Raw genomic sequence first — 27262 nt, 5'->3', positions numbered from 1 at the left:
CCTTTTTGTGTGCAGATGGTGGACGCGGGCGGCTGCCCGGCCGGGGAGGGCTGGAGGAGGATGGAGGCCGCGCCCGACGGCGCCGTGGACATCGTGCCCCTGGACCGCTACGACTCGGCCCGCGCCAAGATCGCGGCCAACCTGCAGTGGATCTGCGCCAAGGCCTACGGCATAGGTGGGTCGGGTCGGGCCGGGGTCCGGGGCCGGGGTCCGGGGCCGCCTTTGTGCGCGGGGGGCCTCCGGAGCCGGCTGGTCGCGGGCGGGGGTCCTCCGGCAGGTGCCGCGAGGAGCAAGCGCGTCGGCCGCCGCCGGTCGGCCGCTGCCCGGGGGTGGGTGCGGGGCTGGCCGTCCTGTGCGGCTCGAGTGCGGGGGCAGGCGCTGGACGCCCAGCGCTCGGCATGCGCGCAACACCTCACACGCGGAGTTCCCCACCGAGAAATTGTGCTTTGAACGCATTGTGCTTATCGAGCATCCTTCCCTTGGGTTAATTGCCGTCTTGGAGAACTGGGTACCCTTGTTACTGAATCCGGTTTGTTAGGCCCTAATATGCTTAGCGGATTAAGACGCGCCTCTTTCCAGCTCTCAGAATTTTACGGACGAAGTGATTCTCGTCGTGGCTTTATTAGTATCTGGTGCTTTTGTTTTGGGGACACACCGAAGAGCTAACACTGTGTGACCGCCTTTTCATTTGAAGCCTCTTTCAAAATGGCCTTTACTGTGGTGCAGACATCCATCCCTGCTTGTAGCGCGACACCCAGGGGGAGAGGGGGCCCTTTGGGGACGAGCGTGGCGGACCCGCTCTGGATACTTCGCGAGCGGGGTGGCCCTGTGGCAGGATCACAGCAGTTCAGTGGCCTGTGCCGTGGGGGGGGCCCAGTCGTGAGGACGAGCACGCCCTGCAGTCACGGCCTCCGTGCGTCGCCGCATTTTAAGTTGGTCGGATCGCGCGCGGGGAGCGCGTTTTCCTTGATGCTGCGGTGTTCAGTTTTGCAGTTTCGTTTATAGCTGCCCTGAGCGTTTGCGGTTTCTGTGGAGTATGGGGGGGGACACCGCTGCACACGTGAATTTATAGGATTTGGGGGAAGGCACGGAACTGATAAACACTGCAGAAACCTCAGAGTAAGACGGCAAAAGGGGTACCCGGAGCGGCCGTTCGGAACCTAGCGGTCAGGCGAAGGAAAAGCCCGAGGGCGAGGCGGACCTGGGCGGCCTTGCCTTCCGCCGGCCTCAGGACTCGCCGCGGGGCTGCCGGCCGGCTCTTCTTTGCAGCTCACCGCGTCCGTGTGCGTGGCTGACTCGCATCACTTAGTCTTACGTGTTCCCGCTCCTGTCCTGACGATGTCTTCCCGTGAGCTTCTTACGTGTGACATTCTTAGGTTCTTCCAGCTTCGGCCGCACGTGTTGCTTTTCCACCGCTGTGTAGTATTTCACTGGAGGCCCGCTCGCCATGCGGGGGCGCTGGCGGGGCTCCAGTTCTTTGCTTGGAAGCGCCGTGTGTTCCCGGGCATGGCCCCTGGGGCATGTGTGCAGGCTTTCACTCCCGTACGTGTTTTTAAGATTTTATGTATGGAAACAACTGCCGTTCTGGTAATGAAGGCTGTAAGGGCACAGATACCTTTTAAGAGCCCTCTGGGTGCTTGCTTTCTAGTTTCTTTAGCAAAGCAAATGCAGGTTTATCTTGTTGCATTTAGCTTTGGCGGTCAGCGTGGGATTTGTCAGCTATCTGGAAATGAATGTGCGTCTCTGGGGTCGGTCTAGTTTTATTTCCAGTACCAGATCTCTCTTTGATACTTGTCGACTCATCAGGTAATTAATTCAAAGACTCATATTAAAATAGGCCTTACAGTTTTGAAATTATTTAAGGTGGGTTTTTATAGAGCAGGATGTGCTCGGGAGCTGAAGGAGAGTAGATGCTGTCCGAGGATCTAAGGCTGGATTGCACGTTGCCCATCGGTCACTCGGTCACTCTCCTGTTGTAAAAAAGGAGTGACCTTAAGTGCCATTTGTTTACAGAGCAGAGTGCTCTAAAGGGGTTACTGCATTCCTGGTTTTGATTTTAGCCCATGACCTTAGAAACTTAAAGGTTTCTAGGCCTTGGTTTCAGGGGATAATGGGAGGGTGTAATTTTTGTTACCTTCCAAGGACAATGTTGAGACAACAACAAGGGAAAGTACTGGAAGGCACTCAGCTGTTTGCAGACTTGTTGCTATGTGGCCGAGTGGTGGTGACTTTCCCGTCTAAGGAGCCCTGGAAACCAGGCGGACACTGACCACACCTCAGCACTCCATGGCTTGGGGCTGAGCTGCCTGAGCCAGGCAGGCCCGGAGGGGCCACCAGGGCAGCTCACTGGGGTGGAGAGAGCCCACGGGGCCAGTAGAGCCCATCTTTGGCGGGGGATTGACACTTTTGTCCTCACTTTTGCCTTGGAGTGATCAGACAACTGATTGGGAAAGCATGTTGTGGGATGGGAAATCCTCATGGTTGGGACGGGTCTCTGCGGTGGGGCTGGTGGAGCTGCTGCCGTGTCTCGTTATATAGGCCACAGGGGTAGCCTGGACTCTTGTCTGCTTAACGGATACGAGGAGCAGCATCTCTTTGTTGTCACCTCTAGGGGTCACCACCTTGCTTTGTCACAGTGACCTTTGGTGAAACTGTGTGCTTGGAACCCCTCTCCAGGCCCCAGAACTGGGAACAGAGCCGGCTGCCCCTTTTTCCCTGGGCTGGCGGGAGAACAGGGCCTGTGTGAGTCTTAGTGCGGAGATCCTCATTTGCAAGCAGATGGTCGTTTTTTTTACCTGGTGATTCACTCAGATTCCTGGTTTATGAGTTCAGATTGTATTTTTTTTTATTTTTAAACGTTTTTTTTAAAAGACTTTATTTATGGGGCGCCTGGGTGGCTCAGTTGGTTAAGCGACTGCCTTCGGCTCAGGTCATGATCCTGGAGTCCCGGGATCGAGTCCCGCATCGGGCTCCCTGCTCGGCGGGGAGTCTGCTTCTCCCTCTGACCCTCCTCCCTCTCATGCTCTCTGTCTCTCATTCTCTCTCTCGCAAATAAATAAAATCTTTAAAAAAAAAAAAGACTTTATTTATTTGACAGAGAGAGAGAGAGAGAGAGAGAGAGAGACAGGGCGAGCACAAGCAAGGGGAACTGCAGAGGGAAAGGGAGAAGCAGGCTCCCCACTGAGCAGGGAGCCTGACACAGGGCTCCATCCCAGGACCCTGAGATTATGACCCGAGCTGAAGGCAGTCGCTTCACCGACCGAGCCACCAGGGTGCCCCTGGATTGTGTTTTTTAATAGTCATTTGTTCTTGGCAAGAGATTTGGGGGCTTCGGAGCTGGAGGTGACAGGGCAGCCTGGATGCACCTGCTGGGTTTCCTGGATACGGAAGGAGCCACTGCTTGGCCTGTAGCACCACCTTCCCTCAGCTTTGGTGCACTGAGGACTGCCTGGGGTCTGTGAGGTCAGGGGTCATGGTTGTCCCGGTGGATGCCCTGTTTGCAGTGCTCAGCTGTTTGTCAAATGGATGCCAGAGTTGGAAACCCTCTTGAAGCAGTTGAAGTACGTAGAGATCCGATCTGTAGTCTGTCTTCGTGGCCATAAAGTGGATGAGTTTGTATTTCTAAAGCTATACCAGTTTGCACACATTCTCTTTCCTGTCTTGATGCCATCAACTGAACGTTAACCAGAGAACGGACGTCCATCTTTAAGTTCAAACTGTCCCGATCCTTTAAATTGGAGCAACCCTCAGAATGCTCAGCCTCTCTTACGCTGCAGCATGTTAAACTTGTGCACGTATTCCAAAAATCCCGTGAAATTTTTTCTTTGTATTACATTCATCCTCCTAGCTCGTAGGCTTCTCCTGTTGTGGATTTGTTTTGTGGCCGGGTTACCATATGTGGACAGTGTTCTTTTTAACTTTGTAGTTGAACTGTTGAACAACTCAGATTGCTTTCATCTGATCTGAATGTGGCCAGGATGGAGCCGGCGATAACCATGTAGCTGTCCCGTGCGTCACTGTAGTGTGGCTACGTAGCGCAGGGCGTAAGCTATGGGATGAGGTCTTCTCGTTGGCTTGAAGTCCACGTGAACTGCTGAGTGTGTGAAGGGAAATGAGTGAATGCAGCATGGCGTCAGTACCACAGCTGTCCGGAGGCCGACTGGGGCGCTGCCGCGTGGGGGAATGAGCTGCAGGGAGCAGTGGGGAGGCTTCGTGGGGCCAGAGGCTCTGAAGGATGGGTAAGGTGTGGGAAGCCCCTCCAGGAGTTAGAGGGGAGGGTGTCTGGCTGGGTTGTGTGCAGGGGAAGAAGTGCTTGACACGGAGTCAGGTAACCTCATGACAGGATTTGTGGACTGGAATAGTAGTGATTAGTTTAGGAAACAGTCTGGACCAGATGGTCTGTGGTGTTCCAAGCTGGCTAGGGATTTCTTTCGAGATGTGTGCCTGGGAAGGTTTTTGTGTAGGGGGAGTGGTGTGATGAGACATAGAGCCTGGCAAGATTCTTCTAGCAGGTTGAAGAGGGCAGGGGCTGTAGTCAGGTGGAATATCTGGGATCGTGTCTCAGGCCATTTCGGCTGCCATGACAACGTTCCATAGGCTGGATGACATCTGTCTCCCCCAGCTCTGGAGGCTGCAAGTCTGGGATCCTGGTGCTGGCAGAGTCAGTGTCCTGTGAGGCTGCTTCCTGGCGTGGGGTTGGCTGTCTCTTCGATGGGGCAGGAGGGGCGGGGAGCTCTCTGGAGCCTCCTTATAAGGGCACTAATCCCACTCGTGAGGGCTCCACCCTGCTGGCCTTCTCACCTCCTCACCTCCTCACACCTTCACCTGGGCCTGGGTTTCAATATCTGAGTTTGGGAGGGTGCACACTGAGTCCATAGCAGAGCTGGTGTCATTTTGTCCGATGTGCCAAGGCCTAGCCTAGTTTGTCTGCAGTGGGGATGACAGAGCGGATGAGCCGACAGGTGTTAGGAAAGCAGAGCCCCCCCTCCCCCGCCCCCCTCTCCCCCCAGACGGGCTTGACTGATGTTGGGGGCGGGAGGTGGGCCTGCACAGGGCTCTCTTGACGGGAATACTCGGTCCTTATTCCACGGAGCTTTTCTGCTTTCATGGCAGAACCGCACCTATGAGGTTCTCTTTTTCACTCCTCCGTCTGGCCCAGCCCTTTTTATTGTGCGTGCGAACCAGTTCACTTCCGTGCCCCTCGGTGACTCCTCCCCTCACTTCAGCCTCACTCACACAAAATTAGACTTCCGTCAGTTCAGTGAGCATGTGCTGTGGAGTCTGGGGTCCTTGACAGGCCTCTTGGGGCGCAGGTGGTGCCCCACATGGCTGCGCACTCAGACCCCTGGGCGCCTGGGAAAGGAACAGCTGCTGTGGCAGAACAGGAACGGGAGGGTGAAACTCCCCTGAGGGAATCTAGAATGTTCCATTCAAATAAGTGAGGCTGAGTTTGTGGCTTAGGTGGGTAAGAGCCAAGCGGAGGTGAGGGCACAGACGGGGTGAAGAGGAGGGGAGAGGGCGGGGCGTCTTCCTACCCAGGGGCCGGCCAGCCCTGCAGCTGGGAGTGGCGGGCACTGGGTGCGGGGAGCTGGCGCTGGTGGGAAGGCCAGTGTACCTTGGGAGAAATGCCTGGGGCCAGGTCTTGGAGTGCCTTGAATGGTTGGTTGGCAAAGTGGGGTTTGGTCATGTGTGAACTCGGGAGCTCTTGAAGGTTTCTGAGGAGAGAAGAGACGTTTGAAACCTGTGCCTTTCAGAGGAGTAATGCCCGTTTTTGGCAGGTATACAGTGAAGAATTTTTGTTCGGACTTTTGGGAAAATCAGCTTTGTTGAGGGACACTTTACTGCTTAAGTACAACAGAGTGCGCACATTCCAAGAGTGTAGTTTGAGGAGTCTAAGCACGGTCAAGGTAAGCCCTTTGCACTGACCATCTCCAGGGGTCTGTGTGAGCCCCTCCAGCGGGTCCCAGCCCAGAGCCTCACTCATGTGCTCCAGTGGCTGTGGATGAGCTTGGTTTTTCTAGAGCCTTCTGTACCTCTAATCACACCTCAGCTACTCCCTGTGTGGCTTCCTACAGGTAGGCTGATATTTTGGAGACTCACCCACGTGTGCAGACCTTTTTGTTGCGTGGGGTGAGCAGTGGCCCCCGTTGTCTGGCTGCCCACAGTGTGCTTGCTCACTCACTCGTGTGTGGCCGCTGGGACTTCTGTCTCCCATGAATAGCACCGTTGTGAGCACTCAAGGACACGGCTGTGTGTGGGCATCTGTTTCTGTTGTCTTGGGGGACACCTGGCCGTGGAGTTGCTGGGTCATATGGGTGTGTTTAACTGCCTGGCTGGTTTCCAAGGTCGGCGTATCTCCTTTCTGTTTCCACCAGCAAGCGTGAGAATTCCAGTTGATCTGCATCCTTGCCAGCACATGGCATTGTCAGTCTTTTTAATTTTAGCCATTCAAGTGTACATGTTGTGCTGTCTCCCTGTGGTTTGGGTATGCATTTCCCTGATGACTCAGCGATGATGAGCATTTTTTTTATGTGCTTATTGGCCATTTGAATCTTTTTTTGTTGTTGTTGTTAAGTGTTTTTGGGTCTTTGGCTAATGTTTTAAACTAAACTATATAAATTGTATTTACCCCAAAACTAAACTTTTATTTTGAGATAATTGTATGTTAACATGGCATTTGTAAGAAATTACACAGAGATGTCTTGGGCACCCTTTCCCCAGTCTCCCCTGTGGTAACTTCTTGCAAAACCGTAATTTGGAATCACAGCCAGGATATTCACATTGTATAATGTAGATCCAGAACGTTCCATTCTCACAAAGACCGCTTAACGTTCTGTTGCCTTCTGTAGCCACACCTACCTCCCTTCTGCTTGCCTTGGGGTTCATTTGCTCTTTTTCTAGTTTCGTGGGGTAGGTACTTAGATTATTAAGCCTTTTTTTCTTTTCTAGCCTAAGCGCTTGGTGCTATGAATTTTCCACTTGGTACTGCCTTTGCTGCATCCCACATGCGTTTGGTATGTTGTATTTTCATTTTCATTCAGTTCTGTGAACTTTATTTCCTTTGATGCTTCTCTTTGACCCATGGATTATTTTATTTGTAAGTGTAATTTCCACGTGTTGAGATTTTCCTGTTTTGTGTTTTAGTTATGCTTTCTAGTGTGATTCTGTTGTGGTGAGGTGATACTCTGTAGGATTTCTGTTCTTTTAAACTTGTTAGAGTTTGTTTTATTGCCCAGGATAAGGTCTTTTTGGTGAATGTTCCATGGGCACTGGAGGACATGTGTTTTCTGCTGTTGGGTGGAGCGTTCCACACATATCAGCTAGGTTCTTTTGGTTGGTTGTATTGTGCAGATCTCTCTCCTGGTTAATTTTTGTGTAGCAATTCTGTCAGTTGCTGATAGGGGTATCGAAGCCCTTAACTATACTTGCATACTTGTCTGTTTTTCATTTCAGCTCTCTCCATTTTTTTTTTTTTTTTCCTCATGTTCTGAGGCTCTGTAGTTTGGTGCATTCACATTTAGGATTGTAAGGACTTCCTGATGGGTAGACTGTCTTACCGTTATGTAATATATCTCTGTCTTTAGTAATTTATTTTTTATCAGATACTGATGTAGCTATCCCTGCATTTGTTTGTTTGATAACTGTTTTCCTGGTATAGTCTCTTTTATCCCTTTATTTTCAGGCTTCTTAAGTCATTGAGTTTGAGGTGAGTTTCTTGTAAACAGCATATAGTTGTATTGTTTTTTTTTTTTTTAATCCACTCTGTCAATCTTTGTCTTTTTTTTTTGGTGTACTTAGGGTATTTACATTTAATGTAATTGTTGATAGTTAAGGCTTAAGTCTGACATTTTATTGTGTTTTATGTTTCTTGTTCCTGTTTTTATTTTCTGCCTTCCTGTGCATTACTTGACTACTTTTGAAGATTCCATCTTGATTTATTTATATTGTTTTTGGGTGTGTGTGTAGTTTTCTTAGTATTGCTCTGGGTATCACAGTGTATATGACTTACATCAGCTGACTGGTATTGTTTTGCCATTTTGAGTGAAGTGTCAAAAACCTTTTTCCACTTTGGTCCCTTTGTTTTTTTTTTTTTTTTTTTTTTTTTTTTTAAGATTTTATTTATTTATTTGACAGAGAGATAGACAGAAGAGCACAAGCAGAGGGAGAGGGAGAAGCAGACTCCCCGCTGAGCAGGGAGCCCGATGCGGGACTCGATCCCGGGACTCCAGGATCATGACCTGAGCCGAAGGCAGACGCTTAACCATCTGAGCCACCCAGGCGCCCCCACTTTGGTCCCTTTGTTCTCTCCACCTTTAAATGCCATTGTTGTGAGTATCTGAAGGTGTTGGGGTTTTGTCTGTCTGTCACCAGATGTAATTTAGAAAACTCATAAAGAGGATAGTCTATTGTATTTACCCAAATTATCTCTACTTTTCTGTTATTCTTCCTCCTTAATGCTCCAGCATTCCCTCTTTTATCATTTTTTTTCTATTTGGAGAACTTCCTTTAGACATTCAGTTAAGGTTTGCTGGAAATTACATTTTTTAATATTTAAAAAATTTCTTTTGAAGATTTTATTTATTGACTTGAGAGAGAGAGAGAGCACAAGAGCAGGGTGAGGGGCAGAGGGAGAAACAGACTCCCCGCTGAGCAGGGAGCCCGACGCGGGGCTTGATCGTACGACCCTGGGATATGACCTGAGCTGAAGGCAGACACTTCACTGCCTGAGACACCCAGGTGCCCCGGAAATTACTTTTTTTTTAAGTTTTCCCCTGCCTAGGGGTGCCTGGCTGGCTCAATCATTTGGGCACCCAACTCTTGGTTTTGGCTCAGGTCATGAGCTCAGGGTCATGGGATCGAGCCTCCATGTCAAGCTCTGTGCTCAGGGTGGAGTCTGCTTGAGATTCTTTCCCTTTCTCTCTGCCCCTTCTCCTGGGCAGAATAAATAAGTGAATAAATAAATAAATAAAGTTAGTTTTCCAATTAGAATGTCTTTATTTCTCCTTCATCCCTTCATCAGATGTGGAATCTGGTTGACAGCTCTTTTCCACCAGCACATGAGAAAGGTGTGCTGCTTACATCCAGTCTGCGTGGCTCTGGGAGAGACCTGCTGTCCATTGAGCTTGAGGCCCCTGGTGGAGTGCAGTGTTTCTCTTCAGCTGCTTCCAAATATTTTTTTTGTCTTTAATTTTCAGAAGTTAGTGATGATGTGTCTTGGTGTGGATTTCTTTGGGTTTGTGTTATTTGGGGTTCACTCGGTTTCTTGAAACCTGTGGATTTGTATTTTTCGCCATATTTGGGAGGTTTTCAGCCATTATTTCCTCCAGTACTCTTTCAGCACCACTCACTGTCCCCTCTTTCCGGGGACTCCAGGGACAGGAATGTTGGCTCTCGTGTTCCTCTCCTGCGGGTCCCCGAGGCTCATTTTTCTTCGGGGTGCTTGCTGTCTGTCCAGGTTGGGGAAGTGTGTTTCTCGGTCCGCAAGCTCACCGCTTCTACCTTCTGTCATGTGCACTGTTGAGTCCAGCCAGCCGGTGCACTTTGTTGCTGCAGTTTGCAGTTTGTATTTGGTTCTTTTATAATTTCTTTTTTCTTTGCTGAAATTCTCTCTTTTTCTTGTTTCAAGACGATTTGTAATTGCTTGTGGACTCACTCTTATGAGAGTTGCTTTAAAGTCCTTGTAAGAGAATTCCAATATTCCACTGGCATTGGTGTTGGCGTCAGTCGGTGGTCTTTCCTCGTTAAGTCATGATTTTCCTGGTTCTAGGTGTGACGAGTGATTTTCGGTCGTTTTCTGGTCACTCTGCCTGTTGTGTGGGGAGCCTCTGGGTCTCGTTTACAGTTGGTGCTGCACGCGGGCCCAGGCCTACCTTTGTGCAGCGTGAGCCAAAGACAGCCTAACATTTGGAGCCCGACTGGTGCTGGAATATGTGCCTGGTGCGTCTGCGGCCGCGGGGGCCTCCGCTGGCCCTCCTGGCGCTGCTTTTAGGAAGCAGAAGAGCTTCCTGGCGCTGGACTGCCTGGAGCCTCTGGAGGACAGAGAGCATTTCCCAGGCCGGGTGCTAGTCGTGGTGGGGTCCCCCTGTGCAAACTATTGGGGGGATGGTGTGTGTCTCAGGCCGGTGGGGAAGGAGAGTACTTCTGGGCTGGGGGCTTTGTGGAGGTAGGTGTTCCAGACTGCTCATTAGTGGGGCTTTCTTTCTGTCCCCCCTGGTTCTCCCAGGCTGGCCTGCTGTAGCAGGTAGGCCTCCTGGTCAGTGAGGGGCGGGAACGAGCCCACTTGGCTTGCCTTCTGTTGCTAGCTGAGGGTCCAGAAAGCCAGGTCTTGGTCACCTTCTGTTGGGTTGGAGGTTGTGAGGTTCCCTGTGGCTGTGTTGTTCCTCCAGTCCGGGGGTCCCAAAACAGTTTGCCTTCCTCGGGCAGCTTTCAGATTGTCCTTTGGTTGTCTTTTTTTTTTTTTTTTTTTTTTAAGATTTTGTTTAGTTGACAGAGAGAGACACAGCAAGAGAGGGAACACAAGCAGGGGGAGTGGGAGAGGGAAAAGCAGGCTTCCCACTGAGCCAGGAGCCCGATGTGGGGATTGATCCCAGGACCCCGGGATCATGACCCGAGCCGAAGGCAGACGCTTAACGACTGAGCCACCCAGGTGCCCCTCCTTTGGTTGTCTTTTGACTTACTTCCAAGGTTTACGGTTGCACTTAGAGGAGAGGAGGAGGGAAGGACAAGTCCGTGCCACCTTGTCCTTGACCACAGGTCCTTCATGGCTGCTCTAAGTTTTTGCTTTGTTTTTCAGTTTCATCCGGAGTACCAGGATGTTCTTTGGTGTGTACATCTCCTTTTTTATCCTGCTGGGTTTCATGACTTTACAAGTATGGGAAGATTCTTGTCTATTTGTTGAAATACAGTTTCTGTCCCATGTTTTCTCTCCTTCCTTTGTGGGCTTCAGTCACACTCCTTTGACACCTGCAGAGTCTGTCATTTACCTTCTCTACTGCATGTTCTTGGTGGCTGGTCTGCTGTTCACCAGTCCAGTCTATGAAATAAAATTTAGTTATTGTATTTTTCTGTTCTAGAGCTTCTGCTTCGTCATTTTTCTGATCTGCCAAGTTCTTTTTTCTTTTCTTTTTTTGTGATTTCCAAATTGTGTTTCTGCCAAATTGCTTCGTCTTTTTTTTTTTTTTTTTAAAGATTTTATTTATTTATCTGAGACAGAGAGAATGAGAGACAGAGAGCATGAGAGGGAGGAGGGTCAGAGGGAGAAGCAGACTCCCCGCTGAGCAGGGAGCCCGATGTGGGATTCGATCCTGGGACTCCAGGATCATGACCTGAGCCGAAGGCAGTCGCTTAACCAACTGAGCCACCCAGGCGCCCCCGCTTCGTCTTTTTTTAATATATATATTTTTATTTTTAAAGATTTTATATATTTTTTTGGGAGAGAGACTGTGTGTGTGAGAGAAGAAGAGAGAGCAGAAGCAGGGGGAGTGGTAGGCTCCCCGCTGAGCAGGGCGCCCAACGTGGGGGCTCGATCCCAGGACCCCCGAGATCATGACCTGAGCTGAAGACAGACCGAGCCACCCAGGCGCCCCTTTCTCTTGTCTTTTTTCCTTTCATTGTTATAAGAATGGTCAGGGGAGGTCTATAGCTGATCACTCCAGCCGTGGGTCCCGAGAGCCTGTTACTTCATCTTTGTTTCTTTGCAGTATGATTAGGAAGTGTCTGGCCACTGTTTTCTTCCAGTCAGTTCTGTTTGGTTTTGCTGGGCTTCCTAAGCCTGCAAATCTGTGTCTTTCAGTAAAATAGGGGGAGATTTTGGCCATGACTTATTCAGATGCTTTTGGGCACCAGTCTCTTTTCTGCAGGAGCACAGGCGTTAGGCTTCTGATGTCCCACTGCTCTCTGAGGCTCTTCCTTTTCTTCAGTCTGTGTCTTCAGCTTGATGATTTCACGCACATTTCTTAGCTTCACTGACCCACTTCCCCGTCTTCTTCATTCTCCTCCCTGTTCAGTGAATGTTTTGTCGATACACGGTATTGTTCAGTTCTTAAATTTTGGTTCTTTTTTTCTTTAGTTTTATTTCTCTGCTGAGAACTTTTATCATCTCATTTATTTTAAGAGTCCTGACCTTGACCTCATGGAGTCTGGTTATAATCCATGCTTTAAAGTCTGATAGTTCTGAGATCTGGGTCATCACAGGGTTGGCATCTGTTGATTGACTTTTCCCCCAGAGAATTGGTCACATTTCCCTGTTATTTATTTATTTTAAAGATTTTATTTATTTGACAGAGAGAGAGAGTGAGAGCAGGAACATAAGCAGGGGGAGTGGGAGAGGGAGAAGCAGGCTTCCCGCTGAGCAGGGAGCCCTGTGGGACTTGATCCCAGGACCCTGGGATCATGACCTGAGCCGAAGGCAGATGCTTAACGACTGAGCCACCCAGGCATCCTAAAAGAAAGTTTTTTTTTTTTTCCCCCAGATTTTATTATTATTATTTATTAGAGAGAGAGAGAATGAGAGAGAGCACAAGCTGGGGCAGTGGCAGAATCCCTATTGAGCACAGAGCCTGACACAGGACTCGATCCCAGGACCCCAGGATCAAGACCTGAGCCAAAGGCAGACACTTAACCGGCTGAGCCATTTATTTATTTTTTTATTTTTTTAAAAGATTTTATTTATTTATTTGATAGAGAGAATGAGAGAGAGAGAGAGCATGAGATGGGGGAGGGTCAGAGGGAGAAGCAGACTCCCCGCTGAGCAGGGAGCCCGATGCGGGACTCGATCCTGGGACTCCAGGATCATGACCTGAGCCGAAGGCAGTCGCCCAACCAACTGAGCCACCCAGGCGCCCTATTTTTATTTTTTAAAAAAGATTTACTTATGTAATTTAGAGAGCGAGCGAGAGCGCGAGTGAGAGTGTGCGAGGGGGTGAGGGGCAAAGGGAGAAGGAGAGAGAATCCCAAGCAGACTTCCCGCTGAGTATGGAGCCCAACTCCGGGTTTGATCCTACGACCCTGAGATCATGACCTGAGCTGAAACCGAGTCACATGCTCAACCGACTGAGCCACCCAGGCGCCCCTTTCCCATTTTTTACATGTTGACTAATTATGGATTGTGTCTTGGACGTTTTGAGTATTACATCGTGGGGCCGTTTTCTGGATCCTGCTAAAGTCTTCCGGATACTGTTGATATGTTTTGGTGCTTTGTTTTGTAGCTGGGTGGTAATAATCACCTTTAGGTTCAGGCCACGGGTCTATTTTGCTGTTTGTGTGCGGTGGTTTCAAGGTCAGTTTGGTTCTTTGGGTCTGTCCCACATGCATGTAGCTCAGGGTTGTGTGGGTTCATCCGTGGAATTTGGGGTCCCCTTCCCGGCTGTCTCCTTTCTTGGATTCTCCCTACACTTTCTGGCTCCAAGAAGCCCCTCTCCTCTGGCTAGAAAGTCAGGGCTGCCCATGCTGTCCCGGTGCACCTCTGCGCGCCTGGGGCGGTGTGGTGAGCGAAGAGAGGACAGAAACAGCAGGTGCCCTCCTGGCTTCAGACCCCAGAGGCCCCTCCCCTCTCAGCGGGTCCCACTGCGTGCACTGTGTGCACTGTCGCCCTCCGGTCACCAGGGCAGGCTGGAAGAGAGGGAGGGGATAAAGCCCGGGATCCCTCCCACTCTCCAGCGTGCGGGGCCCTTTCCCTGGTCCCGTGGCTGGAAGGACCCGGTTTCCGTGAGAGTTTTGGCTGTGTGCCTGCCCCATGGTGCTGCATCGGGCCGCCCTCGGGTCCAAGGCGGGAGAGGAGGTGGATACAGAGCTGGGGACCCCGTAAGTGTTGCTTCTTCAGGCTTTGCTTCTGCTCCCACAGTTGCCTGCTGTTGTTGGCGTTTAGAATCCTCATGTGGCTGCTTTTGGTTTCACGCAGAGTTCGTGGTGGTCAGTGGGGAGAGGCTGTCCTGACCCTCCTTCGGCCTGGCAGTACCACAGGCCTGGGAGCCTGCTTCTCTTGCTTATTGTCTCTGCTGGCTTTGTGCAGGATGTCCTGTCATTTTGTTCATTTGCTTATTTTCCTTTGTGCTGAACGGGGGAGGTGTCTAGAAGACGGTAGGGATCATCAGAAGTCTGAGGTGGTGCCTTCTTCTGGGAGGAACTTGTATTTGCAGACACTGGCCCCAGTCCCTGATCCCCTCCCTCCAGTGCGTGGCTCTGGGTGCCTTCAAGGGCTGCTGTGCTTCCAGCTCAAGCCTGTTCTTAGGGTGCAGCCTTTGGGGTTCCCAGTCGAGAGTGTCTGCGAGGTTACCTGGGTTCCCTGCTCTCCTTGTCCGGCCCTGCAAATCCAAGTTTTGCCCTTATAACTTGAAAGGTTGCCAGAAATGCGGCTTACCCTTTTTTTTTTTTTAAGATTTTATTTGAGAGAGAGAGAGAGAGAGAGAGAGAGCGCACCAGTGAGCTCTCGCACAAATCGAGGGGAGGGGCAGAGTGAGAGAAGCAGGCTCCCCACTGGGTGTGGAGCCCGATGTGGAGCTCGATCCTTGTGACCCTGAGATCATGACCTGAGCCGAAGGTAGATGCTTCACAGACTGAGCCACCCAGGCGCCCCAGTTTGACCTCTTTATACCTGCTCTGGATGCGCAGGTCCTCCTGGGACACAGGAAGGAGCATCCCATCTGGTGAGCGTGCTGGAGTGTGGGCTCTCTGGAACATGCCCTGGCGACCTTGCCCTCGTCAGCTAGCCCAACCCTCGAAGGTGTTAATTCTATGTGTACTGTGTGGATTATGCTGCCCACCGGTACCGGACAACTCCTCTCCATGTGGGTGTGTAAAGATCCTGACTCTGCGTTTGGTCACGAATCTTCCCTTGCCAGATACAGGGTACTCAGTTTGCACCTTCTTCACGCTGGTCCTGCTGGTGGGCACCCGCGGTGGAATCCCTGGGGTGTTAGCTGCGTGCTGTCACTTCTCTGGGGAGGGGGACTAGCACTTCCTGGGGAGTCTCTGAGGTGTGAGTGAGGAGGGTCTTGCCAGGACGCTGGCATTAGGATTTGTGCTCAGCCCTTCCCTCCCCTAGGCACCGTCCTTGGTAAGAGAGCTGTTCCCCGAGTTGTACTCTGGGCCTCGGAGTGGAGGTGAGGGGGAGGAGGAGGGGTGTGCTGAGGGTTGATAGGTCTGTTTCTCACTGTAGTGTGGGTTCCGTAGCATCCCAGTGGTAGCCAGCAGTGCTGTGTGCTGGGCCAGTGCCCATGCTTCTCACCTCACCGGGGCGGAGCGCTGTGAGGTTTGCAGCCCATTCTTCTCTTCACCAGCGCCCGGCCTCCTCTGCTCTGGTCTTTGGTTTCCCTCCATCCTGGGACTTCTTTTTTCCTGGAGTTTCTCAGAGTTTTGTGGTTTTTTATTTATTTAAAAAGTGTTTGCTTTTCCTTCTTAGAGCATGCTTATAAAAACCGGTTGCGTCCTTGTCAGATGACTCTGATGTTTGGGCCATCACGGAGTTGGGGTCTCTTGATTGCCTTTTTTCCGTTAGTTGTAGATGCCCCTTGTTTTGTTTGCGGAGTAAATCTGGATTGTATCTTGGACATTCCGACTCTTCCGTGTGAGACTCTGGATCCTGTTAAAATCTAGAGATTTTTTTTTTAAACAGGTAGCAAGCCCAGTTAGGTTGAGACTGAGTCCTGATGACCTGCCTTGTGTGGGCCTTAGCTCAGTGCTGGTTTAGTCCTGAAAGCCTCTGGGCCCCTCTGGCCTGTCCACGGGACACCACGGAGAAACCTGGGCCCCAGTGTAGTTCTCAAGTCATTGCTGTGCTGATCCCTGTTTTTGTCACACAGGGGCGACTCGGGTCATCCGGGACAATACACACAGATTTTAGGATTCCCTATCCAGCACCCCTTCCTGCTTTCTGTGTGTGGGGGGGTGTTCCCAGGGTCTGTCCTCCTGGTCTGGCTAGAAGACAAGTCTGTGCTTCCTGCAACTGAGTCTGCCTCAGCAAAGCAGTGGGAGAAAAGACCCCACAGGGCGCCCTGCTCCCCGCGACTGTTGGGTACGGTTTTGTTATTGGTGCTCGCCTGGGGTAGGGCAGGAAAGTCTGTGGGCTCTGCCCAGCACAGCTGTTTTTCTTTTCTGTCCGGCGTTCCCAGCGTAGGCTGGGGGTGTGGGCAGAAGTCGAAGGCCTCTGGCCAATTTTACCGCCCTTACAGTGATTTGGGAAGCTTGTTTCCACGTGTCCACAATGAGAAGCGTTGTGGGCCTTCTTGGTGGAGACTGTCACAGCCACGTTTGGAGCCTCTGTAGGGTGATTCTCAGTCAGTGGCACAAATGCTGACGTCTGGGCCCCCACGTGCGGTGGGAGATGGGCTGGGCCGGGGCTGGGCACCACGGGGTTGCTGGCGGCTGGGTGGCCTTTGCTGGCCTTAGACGCAGCTGGAGCCTGTTGGGGTCTCGGGCTTCAGTGGGGGGCCCTTGCCCAGCTCTGGGTGCAGGGACGTGGCATCGGTCTGCAGGGTGGAGTGTGGTGTGGCGGACGGCGACGCATGGGTGCTTCCTTGACGCGTCTCTTTAACCTCTTAAACCTCTTGATGGTCACGTGGGTGGCAGCGGCAGCTAACACTTGTGCGAGATGCATGGACTCCAGCTCTGCCCTCCCCCGTGACTTATGTCCCTGCCTTGACCGAGCCTGCCCCAACCTGGGGAGTAGGGGGACAGGCCCTCTTAGTGCCTGAGGCTCTGGGAGGCCCAGTAGTAGGAGGCTCTGACCCTCTGACCCCCTGTCCCCTGCGCACCTGCTGTCCATCTCCACTTCCTTCTGCACTCAGTGCCCTCCCTTTGTGGTGCAGGCTGGCCGGAGCCCTCCCATCCCTCATACCGCCTTTGTGTCACAGGCACCCACAGGGTCCTAGTCCTGCGTCACCAGCCAGCCAGTCACAGTGTCCGCGCTGTCACTGCAGGCCCGTGTCACTGGGACCGCTGTCCCGCAGACCGCGCTCTTGTGGCGCTTGGTTCTGCTTGATTGCCAGGCATTTGCCTCCCGCTCAGGAGCCTTCTGCGCAGCGGACACCTGCCTCCTGCCTTCCAGGTGTCCGGTGGGAGCTCCTTCAGCTTGTGGCCACTGCCCTCCCACTCACCTGCTGCCTCACCCGTCCCGCCTTCTGTCTGTCCTTCCGTCCATTCCTCTCAGCCAGAGACGTGGCCGCCAGGACCGCTGGCGGCAGGCGCTCCCTCCTGTGGCTCTCAGAGCTCAGTCCGCTGGCTTTTCTGCCACGGTCAGTGAGACCTGCTCCTGCTGCCGCCTGTTGGCCCCGCTGCCTCCCTCAAAGCCTTCCCCTCGGCCCCTTCGCCCGTCACGGGGCGCCTCCCTGCCCTTGCCAAGGCCAGCGCCGCCTCCTGCTGGTAAATCCACGGACACCTTCCGGTCTCCTGGTGTGTCGTCCCCCGGATCACCCGCTTGGCAGCGTTCTTTCCCCGACCCCAGCTTCTGTTGCACTGCCTTCCCTGATCACTTGTCCCGGCTCTCTTCGGCGTCTCTTCCCAGGCCGGCCCGTGCGCGGTGGCCCAGGCCGGGGGCGCCCCGCCGCGCGCTCTCCCCAGGGCTGTGGTGATTCTGGGCCGTAGCTTCCAGGCTGCGTCTCCAGCCAGCCCCTTTCTCTCGTGCTCTGGTCTCCATGTTTTTCCGTGTCTGTTGACATCTCTACGAGGGCCCCACAGGCGCCTCAGAGACGTCACGCCTAGAATGGCGTGTCCCCCTCCCCTGACTGTCCTCCGCGCTCCTGGTTCCTGTGTTAGCAGGAGGCACCGCCCCGCATCTCGTTGGCAAAGTGGGGAACGTGCCGTGTGTCTCGGTTGCAGCGCGGCCCTCATGCCGCTGCCTCCCGGGTGTCCGTGCCCCCGCCGTCCCTCAGGCCGCGGACTGCAGTGGGGCTCCAGCAGGTAGTGACCCCTGTCCTCCGGCTCCCGCCCCCCCGGGGCCGGTCGCACCCATTCCTGCAGGAGCACCTGAGCCGGCCTCGGGCCCTGACGGCCCCACTGGTGCCCCGGGGTCCTCTCAGTGTGCGCAGCCGGCCGGTGCCTGGTGGGTCGCCTGCTGGGCGAGTGAGGAAGTGGCCCGCGCAGCCTGCAGCTCCGAGCCGCCGTGTCCCACAGTCCTCTCGTCGGGGTCCTTCCCCCGTGTGTCCCTCTGTGTCCTTGTCCCTGCCCCCTCCTTCCTGCTCCATTGGCCGCTGACAGCCTGGCTGCTCTGTGGCCCGCGGGGCCGGCCTGCGGCCCCTGTGCGCCCTGCAGCACCCCATCCCCTTCTTCGTGGGCGCCTTGCGTGCGTGTCGCCTGGTGACGTCTCAGTTGTCTGAAGAGCCTCTGCCCCGGGTAGTGGCTCTCCTCATTCGACTCCCCTCGTTTCTGTGCATTTTTGGCTCAGAGGAGGGGCTCAGTAAATAATGACTAAACAAACGAGTAATTCTGACAAACTGGTTTTTTGGTTTGTAGAGGAAAGGAGTAAGTCACTAGTGATGGGTTCAAGGCATTTACAAAGTCGTCTTTTTTTAAATAGTTGACTTTAGTAAAACCAATTGGAAATTTCAGAACTGTGCACAAGAAGTCCCGGCAGGAGTTGAGTTCCCTGAAGCAGACAGTTAGCTGGCTCTGCCGGCCAGTGGGGGCGGGGGTGGGTAGGGAGCTGGTGCCCTGGTGGGACGGGCAGGGACACTGGGCAGCAGGAGGCCTTTGTTGAAGTCCAGAGCATTTACCTGGAGTGGATGCGTCCTTTTCCCGTAACTCACAGGACCCTGAATCTGCAGGTTAGGTGAGTCAGTTATGTGACTCATGTTCATACGTAATTGAAAAGTGGTTTATGAATCAATTTATAGTGATTATTTTTGAAGCTTCCACTAAGTGGGCCCCCCGTGGAAAGCCTTTCTACCCAGTAGACTGTAAGCGAAGGCAGCTGCAGAGCCATGGTGGGTGCTCTCTCCAGCCTTGCCGGGTTCCAGGGTTCCCAGGACTCCCGTCCTTCCTAGGGTCAGCCCCCCACTGTGCCTGTGTCCCATCCCCTCCTCTCAGAGCTGTGACCCCGGGGCACCTTTCTGTGCCGAGGTCTGCAGGCCTCTGCCCTCCTGGAGGGGGGGGCCCATCAGGTACCTAAGTGAGAGGTGACAGGGGCTGGGGCTAGGGGGACGGTGGTGTGGCAGTGGCTGTCATTTCCTGGATCTATTTCAAAGGGAAAGTCAGCCAGAGTTGCCAGGGTTTGGCAGGAAGAGAACTGGATGACCCTGAAGCTTTTGGTCTGAGCGGCTGACCTTGAGACGAAGCCCAGGAGGGGCAGGTGTGGGAGGTGGAGTTCACTTACAAGCAGATTAGGTGCCGTGGCCAGCAGCCTCCACCTGCCGATCTCAAGGAGGCAGAGGGATGGAGGAGTTCGGGGGCATGGCTGGGGTCAGGATGACTGAGGTCACCTGCCCAGTGAGGTGGGAAGTACCCCTTCCAGTATTTGGAGAAACGAGGGGCAACTAGCAGAGGGGATGCAGGTGAGGCAGGCATGGAGAGAGGTGGAGGACTGAGGGGCTGGTCCCAAGGTCCCAGTGTTGGCTGGTCCTACTGCTCCTGCCCCCGGTCAGCCTTGCATTCCCCCTCCCCCCCGCCCGCAGATGTCCTCAGACCCTGGACTCCCTGGCTCGGTGTCCTCCCCCGACTTCCATCCTGCTTGGGACCAGGCCTCGAGTCCTCCACGTGTGTTCTCCCAGGCTGCTCTCCCCCCTGGGACGGCTCCTGTCCCTCCCTTAGTCCCCGACTCACATGTCACCATCACCTACCAAGAAAGCAGAAATCTTCCCACGGTGTTTTGCACTGGGACTCACTTCTTTTATTATTGGTATGGTCTGTTGTGTTTCAGAACTCTGGAGGATTTCAAGATAGGATAGTCTCTGACAGGGTCCATTCATTCACCAGACTATTGCTGGTTTGTCCCTGAGGCAAGGGTGTGTCCCTCCGGCCCTGGCCCTCTGGGCCTGCCCGGCTGCCTGGTGCTCTACCTGAGCTTTGAATCTCGGTGCTTGAAAACAGGTCAGCGTAAATGTTAGCTACCGTTGTTAGAAGTAAGAACGGGTGTGAAGTGCTACGGAGACTGGGGGAACACGGAGGAGCCCCAGACCCACAATGAGGTGACTGAGGCTCTGAGAATAGAGCCTGTAGACGAAGAGGGTGAGGGGCCAGGGAAAGAGGTGGAGAGTGCTTTTGGGGGTCACTGGCAAGGTCGCCTCTTCCTCAGGCAGTGCCACAGAGAGCCTGGACTGAGCAGGAGAGGGTGTGTTGGCGGCCCCGGGTCTCAGCACTGGGTGTCATGGGTTTCCTTCACCAGCCTTCTTGGAGAGACTAGGCTTGTCTGAACTCTTCCACAGGTTGGGATGGTTCCAGAATTCAACCATGGGGGAGGTCTCAGGGCTGGAGAGTTAAAGGTCTACGGGCCTCACCGGAAGAGATCAGCCTAACTCTGTTTAGCTTAGTGTTTCCCAGTCCACTTGAGTACAGAGTGTCCCCCACTCTTGGAGAACAGCAGCTGACATCTTGCAGGGCAAGTGTGAGGGACACCACTGGGGAGGCCATTCCAGCCATTTAGGAAGTGAGTGTCCCCAGCTGTACACAGATGAGCGGTGTAGTTGTGTGGGAGGTGGTGTAGACCCTGCATCAGGCACGTTCACAGTTGGTTTCTGCCGCTTGTGACCTTGAGCACGTGGTGTACTCTCTTTGTGCCTCTGTTTCCCCGTTTGTAACACAGGGACAGAAGTCACAATTTGATGGAATTGTGGTGATGCTTAATTGACACGGCTCATGTGGCATTGATGTTGCCTGGTCCAAAGTCAGGTGAAGGCCTGGGGCCGCTGCCCCGGGTTTGCCAGGGTGCTTGTGGGCCCGGCGTTCTCGTCCAGAGAGACCCTGGTGTTTGGCCCTGCTCCCATCTCCAGCTGGATGTCAGAAGAAAGGTGCACTTGACTCCCTGTCCGAGTCAAGGCCATCAGTGCAGCCGCGATGCTGGGTGTGCTGCACGCTGTCCTGCAGGGTGACCAGCTGTGGGGTGCTCCTGGGTGCTGGACGCGGTCCCGTGGTGGGACCAGGTGCCCTGGCCCCCTAACCTGACTGCCTCTCGGGTGCCTTTTGGCTCCATTACCCCCTTTGGGCTCCCACACCTACCTCTTGCCTCCCTGCATCAGGAAGAGTTGCTCCTTGAGGTTGCGGTGGTGAAGCTGCCAAGGGGTGTGTGTTGCCCCCCCCCCCCCCAGGTGGTGTAAGCAGCTTGTTTGCCTCTGCCGGTGGAGAAGGTGTGGGATTATGCAGTAGTGGGGTCTTCTTATGTTATTAGTCACCCATTGTGATCAGTGGCAGCTCTGTCTTCTGTTAGCATTTTGGATGGATGCGTCACGCTCATGTGGTAATCTCTTCCTTGGCTCAGATAACATCCCCGAGGACCTCAGGGACCCCTTTTACATTGATCAGTATGAGCAGGAGCACATCAAACCACCCGTCATCAAGCTCCTGCTGTCCAGCGAGCTGTACTGCCGTGTTTGCAGCCTCATCCTGAAGGGGGACCAGGTGGCCGCCTTACAGGGACACCAGTCTGTCATCCAGGCCCTGTCCCGGAAAGGGATTTACGTGATGGAGAGCGACGACACCCCTGTGACGGATCCCGACCTCAGCCACGCACCCATAAAGATGGTGAGTTCCCTGCGCGTTTGTGGGTGCAGGGGCTGTCCCTCGCCTACGGGGACTGCTTCCGGTGCCACGGGCCCCTGCACGGCGCCCCGGCCTGTCGTGCTGCCGGCTGTCGTTCTGCAGCTCGTCTGCACGCGTGCGGCCAGGTCGGGCCCGAAGCTTGAGGCACAGATGGCCTGAGCACGAGTGCCCCGCAGGATGGCCGAGGTTTGCGTCTGAGCCGTGAGGCCCTGAGCTGTGCCTGTCTTCTAGTGCCTGTGATTTCAGAGAAAGGGGAAAGAGCCGCTTCCTCTCCACTCTCTTCCTCGTTGGGAGTGCTCTGTGGATGCGAGCTTAAGTTGAGGCATGTTAATGAAAACATTTGGAGGCAAATTTTTTGCAGATGTTGTGCTAAACAGTTGTTGAGCCTATCCTGGTAGATTCTTTCATGCATATCGTGTTTTTTGTCCAGATAAAGAAGGAAATGTGCTTTTTTCTCCCCCTCCCCATTTTTCTCTGGAAGCCACACCACTGCTATGACTTTTCCAGACCACTCTGGGTCAGCAATTTTTGGTGCCTCCCACGTTGCTGTTTTGACTCTTCACTGGCATTTTGCATTCTGTGGCTTTTCACTCGTGGGCTTTGTGGATGATGGGTTGTGAGTCAAGAGGATGTTCCTCGGGTTCTGGGAAGAAAGGATGCAAAAGTGTGGTGTAATTTTGGTGTTCAGCGCTCTTGACTGGTACCCAGGGACCCGTTTGTGGTCTTGCAGCCTCGGGCACAACTCTTCCCTTTGTACCTTTTCTCTCAGCCGTGAAGTAGAGATGCCACCCTTGAGGCTCTCCAGGTTGCCATGGAGATGAGAAAGGAGGCACGGAGCCCTCCACACCACAGGGTGCCAAGTTGGCCGGACCCTGGGGATGGGTAACTTGCAGATAATGACCTTGAAACAATGCAGTTGGGTCAGAGTTTGTGAGCAGGGTCTCTGTGTTGAACCTGGTAGGAGAGGTGGGTTTGGGCCACCCTGACTGTTGCCTCTGTTTCCAGAGTGCCCACATGGCGATGGTGGATGCCCTCATGATGGCCTACACCGTGGAGATGATCAGCATCGAGAAGGTGGTGGCCAGTGTCAAGCGCTTCTCAACATTCAGTGCCTCGAAAGAGCTTCCATACGACCTCGAGGATGCCATGGTGTTCTGGGTGAACAAGGTGAGTGCTGAGAGCTTTGGCCAGAATGGGGACGGGGCTGCGGGTCGTCTCCCCGAGCAGTGTGAATGGCCTGGGGTGCTCCTTGGGTGGCAGGTGCTCTCCCCCTCCAGAGGAGGGAGGGACCCTCCTCGTGTGTCACGTTGAGAACCAGCTCCTAGCGGGGGCTGCGGAACCAGTAAATGAAAGTGCTGTGGCCAGCAGGTGCATCTGTTGCAGTGCAAACAGGTGTGCCCCTGGACAAGAAAAGGAAGGGTGTGTGCGGGGTGCGATGAGCAGCGCGTGCTCGTGGTTTGAATTCTTACACTCTGTGGAGTTTTATCTCAGCACCTCTGTGCATCAAAGGGGTGCTCAATTTTACAAGGAGCTTTGGTGATTAAGAGAAAAGTGGTGTTGTTCCTAAGTGCTGTTTTCTCCTTTTAAGTTTAGAAGCTTACAGTGTAATCTTTTATACAGTGTATAGAAAGAGTATTTTTAGTGGCATGTGATTATTTATAGGATTACCTCACCAAAACTTTTTGCTTATTAAGCATCCTTATTTGCAAAAAGGTGTGCACCGAGGGACACTTGGCTAATAAAGCAGAGGAAGCAGAAGACGGAGCAGTGCCCTGTGAAGTTGTTCTAGTGTGCCACAAATTTTAAAATGATTTCGTTATACAGTTGGCAGGTGTATTCTTTATAAAGTAAGGTTTTAGTAAGAGGCAAGGTAAAAATCAGTGGCCATGGAATGAGTCGAAGAACATGGCAAAGCTAGGCCATGGTGTGTGTGTTGGCTCCCTTGAAAGGGCCTCCTTCATTGTTGTGAGAAGCAAGGCCTTACGTCAAGTGCGTGTTGTGACTTCTAGTTAAGATGCTTGCCCTGTTGTTTACTTGGTTTCCTACCCAGGTGTGGGTGAGGGGAATCCAAATAGAGGGGCAGACGACTTTAAATCTCTGCTCAGTAAGGTAGAAGGCTTTTCCAGGCTTCACTAGAACCTCTGGGTCCTGGTTTGGACTTGGAAGCTGGCCATTGTCCAGAAGGTCGCCTCTTGGTAGGGGGCACCATGTCTTACTTGTCTCCTGGCTTTGTGTAATCCTGTGCATGTGGGAAGCATCCACAAGAACTTGGTTAAAAAATGATATTCAGGGCTGGTGCGAGTTTCCATAGGAAACTGAACCTTGAGTGATTCTTTCCTTTTTTTTTTTTTAAGAGAGGGAGAGAGGGAGGGAGGGACAGAGGGAGAGGGAGAGAGAGACTCTCAAGCAGGCTCCACGCAGAGTGTGGAGTCCGTCATGGTGCTCAGTCTCACAATCCTGAGATCATGACCTGAGGTGAAATCAAGAGTCGGATGCTTAACCAGCTGAGCCACCCAGGCGCTCCTTGGGTGATATTTCTGTAAATCCCAACATGAGCTTCCTATGGTCAGTTGTTCAAGTGTTTATTTTATTTTATTATTTTTTTTATCATCGACATACAGTGCACATTAGTTCCAGGTGTACACATAGTGGTTCGACAAGTCTGTACATCATGCCGTGGTTGCCACAGATGTAGCTGCTGTCTGTCACCACACCGCCTCCTTAGGGTATCTTGACCATATTCCCTGTTACATGGTTCATCCCTGCTAAAGTTCAAGTTCTAACTTTTTTTTTCTCTAATAACTTTTTTTTTTTAAAGATTTTATTTATTTATTTACTTGAGAGAGAGAGAGAGAGAAACAGCGTGAGAGCGGAGAGGGTCAGAGGGAGAAACAGGCTCCCTGCTGAGCCGGGAGCCCGATGTGGGACTCGATCCCAGGACTCCGGGATCATGACCTGAGCTGAAGACAGTCGCTTAACCAACTGAGCCACCCAGGCGCCCTTCTCTAATAACTTTTATTGAATTTTTCCTCTTACAAACGAAATGACATGGTCATGATAGAAAATTTAGAAAACATGATGAGCAAACAAAACAAAATATAAATTCCCTATAACCTTACCACCTGGAAATGGAGTGTTTTGATATAAATTCTCATCATTTTTATTCATTTGGATGTAATAGATAGGCTTAAAAGTGCAATTAGGTGCTTCCAGGTGCTGGGCCCTAAGCTGAGGCTTGCCCTTTGGCAGGATGGGGAGGGGGTCTCTGGGGCCAGCTCTGCTGCCCACCTGCTGTTGTCTCTAGGTGCTGGCTCCGTAGGCGGCCACGAGCATTTGCCTCCCACACACAGCTGGTGGGCAGTGGTTGCCGTGTAGCTGAGGTTCATTTAAAGGCTTTAGACTGGTTTTTGCCAAATTTCTGACCATGCGATTGTACTGTTTTTCATACTGTTAGTCCATGGAGGTGTCTTATTCCATGACTTCCCATGGATTAGATATTACTAAAAAAAACTTGCCATTTTTAAAGGTGAGATCTAGTGTCTTACTTTTATTTTTCTGTTCCCTGGTCAAATCAAAGTTTAAAAAATAGAGTGTATGTTTGGCTATTTCCTTTTTTTTTTTTTGTAAATTGCTTATTATCTTTGATCATATTTCTTTGGGGGCAGGGTCTCCCCTGCCTGATCAAGTTTCTCGTATACTAAGGGTGTTCTCCATGTACCATATTTTTATACACGATTTTCCAGGTTATTGCTACTTCTGTTTGCCTGTGGACCTTGGCTGATATGTGGAAGGTGATCTTCATGTGGTCCAGCAGCATCACTTTATCTGCTCACATGTGTTTTCTGGTATTAACCGCTGTATTTTAAAGAAGTGCACTCTGTTTCTGGTGCTGCATCTGCCTCTGGTAGGCATTGCCTTCTGATTTACTATTTGCTCATGTGACCTTCCCCTCAGGTCCCTGCGGGCCTGCTGTGGTCACATGGCCTGCTGTGGTTGGATCTGTATTCAGATGTGACATTACTGTGACTAGGAAAGACATTTTCACAGCTCAAGACCCTTTTCTTGTGCCACACTTTGGTTTTCCTGGAGTTAATACTTGCTTCAGTTTTTTGTGACCTTTTGTCCTTGCCCGATAGTTATATTTTATTCAGTGTTTTCCATGTTATGCTATTTCCTTAGCATTTCCATATGAACGTGTTTCTTACACTGATAGGTTTTCTCTCATGTGTGTTCTTTGATGTTGACTGAGCAGTGAGCTCTGGCCAGGGCCTCCCCCCACACTTACTGCTTTCACGTGGTTTCTCTCCAGCGCAGATTTGCAGGTGTCAGATAAGGGGTGTGCTCACTCAGCAGGTTTCTGGCACTGGCTGCTTGTGAGGCTTCTCTCAGATGTGAGCTCTGATGTAGGGCGAGATGCGCCCCCATGCTCTCTGCACTCAGAGGGTTTTTCCCTGAACTGTGATGAGGTCTGAGCTCCCCAAAGCCTTTCCTACATGGACTCCAGTGGCTGTGGGTCCTCTGATGCCTGACAGCTTACAGCGGGCCCGAAAGCCTTCCCACCTTCATTTTGCAGGTGGGTTTTCTCCCCACTGAAAACTGCTGCATGTTTAATAAGGTTCAGGCTCTTCAGAGTTCACATAGGAGAGTTTTCTCTCCAGCATCAGTCTTCAGTGCCTCATAAGATCTGAGTCTTCCTTGAAGCTGTGGTTGTAGATAGTGTTTCCAAGATTCCTGCTGGGTGAGTGCACTTGAGTACAGACTTAAGCTTTTCTCACTGCCGTGCTGGCCTGTTTTCACTTGGGAAGGTATTTCTGTGGGTTCACTTCCTTTCCGTATTTGACTGTCTGGGTGCTGTCACCCCTTTCAGCCACTCTGGAGTCCCAGGCCTGTCAGGTGACCTCTGTGAGTGTATTTTCTGTGTGGCATCACTTCTAGGGACTCTCCTGCCCAGCCTAGGTGGCTCGGTGGTTGCTACATAGGCTCTTGCCGCCCCGTCAGCTGGCACTTGCCTCCCACCCTTTGGAGAGCCCTTGGCGTCCGTGCCGGGCTAGCCCCCTGGCCTCCCTCTCAGCCGGTGCCTCTGTGCTGGGAGCGTGTCTGGACATGGCAGCATGCTCAGAAAGGCTGCAGCTTTGCCAACATGTCCCAGCTTCTGAGCAAGCCCCTTCCCTCTCCCTGGATCATCAGGCACTCTGGAGGGGGCTGGGGAATTGCCCTCCCTAGGATTGGGACTCACCACCGAGCTGTTCTCCAGATTCCCTGCTCTCTGTGTGTGACTGAGCTGTCCTGTGTCCCCAGAGTTCTGGAGTTTTACAACCATCTTGTTGTGGCTTTTGACATTTTTCTTGATGCCTAGCCAGTTGCTTAGTCTTTGACAAATAAAACCCAGCTTCACTGCTATATGATTTGCATGCAGTAAATGGTCCAGTTCTTTGAGTTTTGACAAGTGGCTCTCTGTTTAACATTCACAATCAAGGTAACATTTCCATCACTCTAAAAAAGTTCCTTTGGGTCCCTTTGCAGTTAATCCTCCAGCCTAGATTACTACTGATGTGCTTTCTTCACTGGAAGTTAGTTTTAC

At 52.4% G+C, this 27262-nt stretch overlaps 1 protein-coding gene across 4 annotated transcripts in view; it reads left to right on the top strand.

Moving 5' to 3' along the window:
* Positions 1-15: 15 nt before the first annotated feature.
* Positions 16-27262, top strand: part of CAMSAP1 (calmodulin regulated spectrin associated protein 1) — a 59984-nt gene continuing 32737 nt past the window's right edge. For all 4 annotated transcript variants that reach the window (XM_021690995.1, XM_021690994.1, XM_021690993.1 and 1 more), the window contains exons 1-3: positions 16-175; positions 21401-21663; positions 22687-22848. In XM_021690995.1, coding sequence (XP_021546670.1) covers positions 16-175; positions 21401-21663; positions 22687-22848 — 585 coding nt within the window. The remainder of the gene's footprint in view (positions 176-21400; positions 21664-22686; positions 22849-27262) is intronic.

Source organism: Neomonachus schauinslandi, chromosome 13 (genome assembly GCF_002201575.2).
Source record: "Neomonachus schauinslandi chromosome 13, ASM220157v2, whole genome shotgun sequence".
In the NCBI taxonomy this organism is placed as follows: domain Eukaryota; kingdom Metazoa; phylum Chordata; class Mammalia; order Carnivora; family Phocidae; genus Neomonachus; species Neomonachus schauinslandi.
This window is presented reverse-complemented; position numbering and strand designations above follow the sequence as displayed.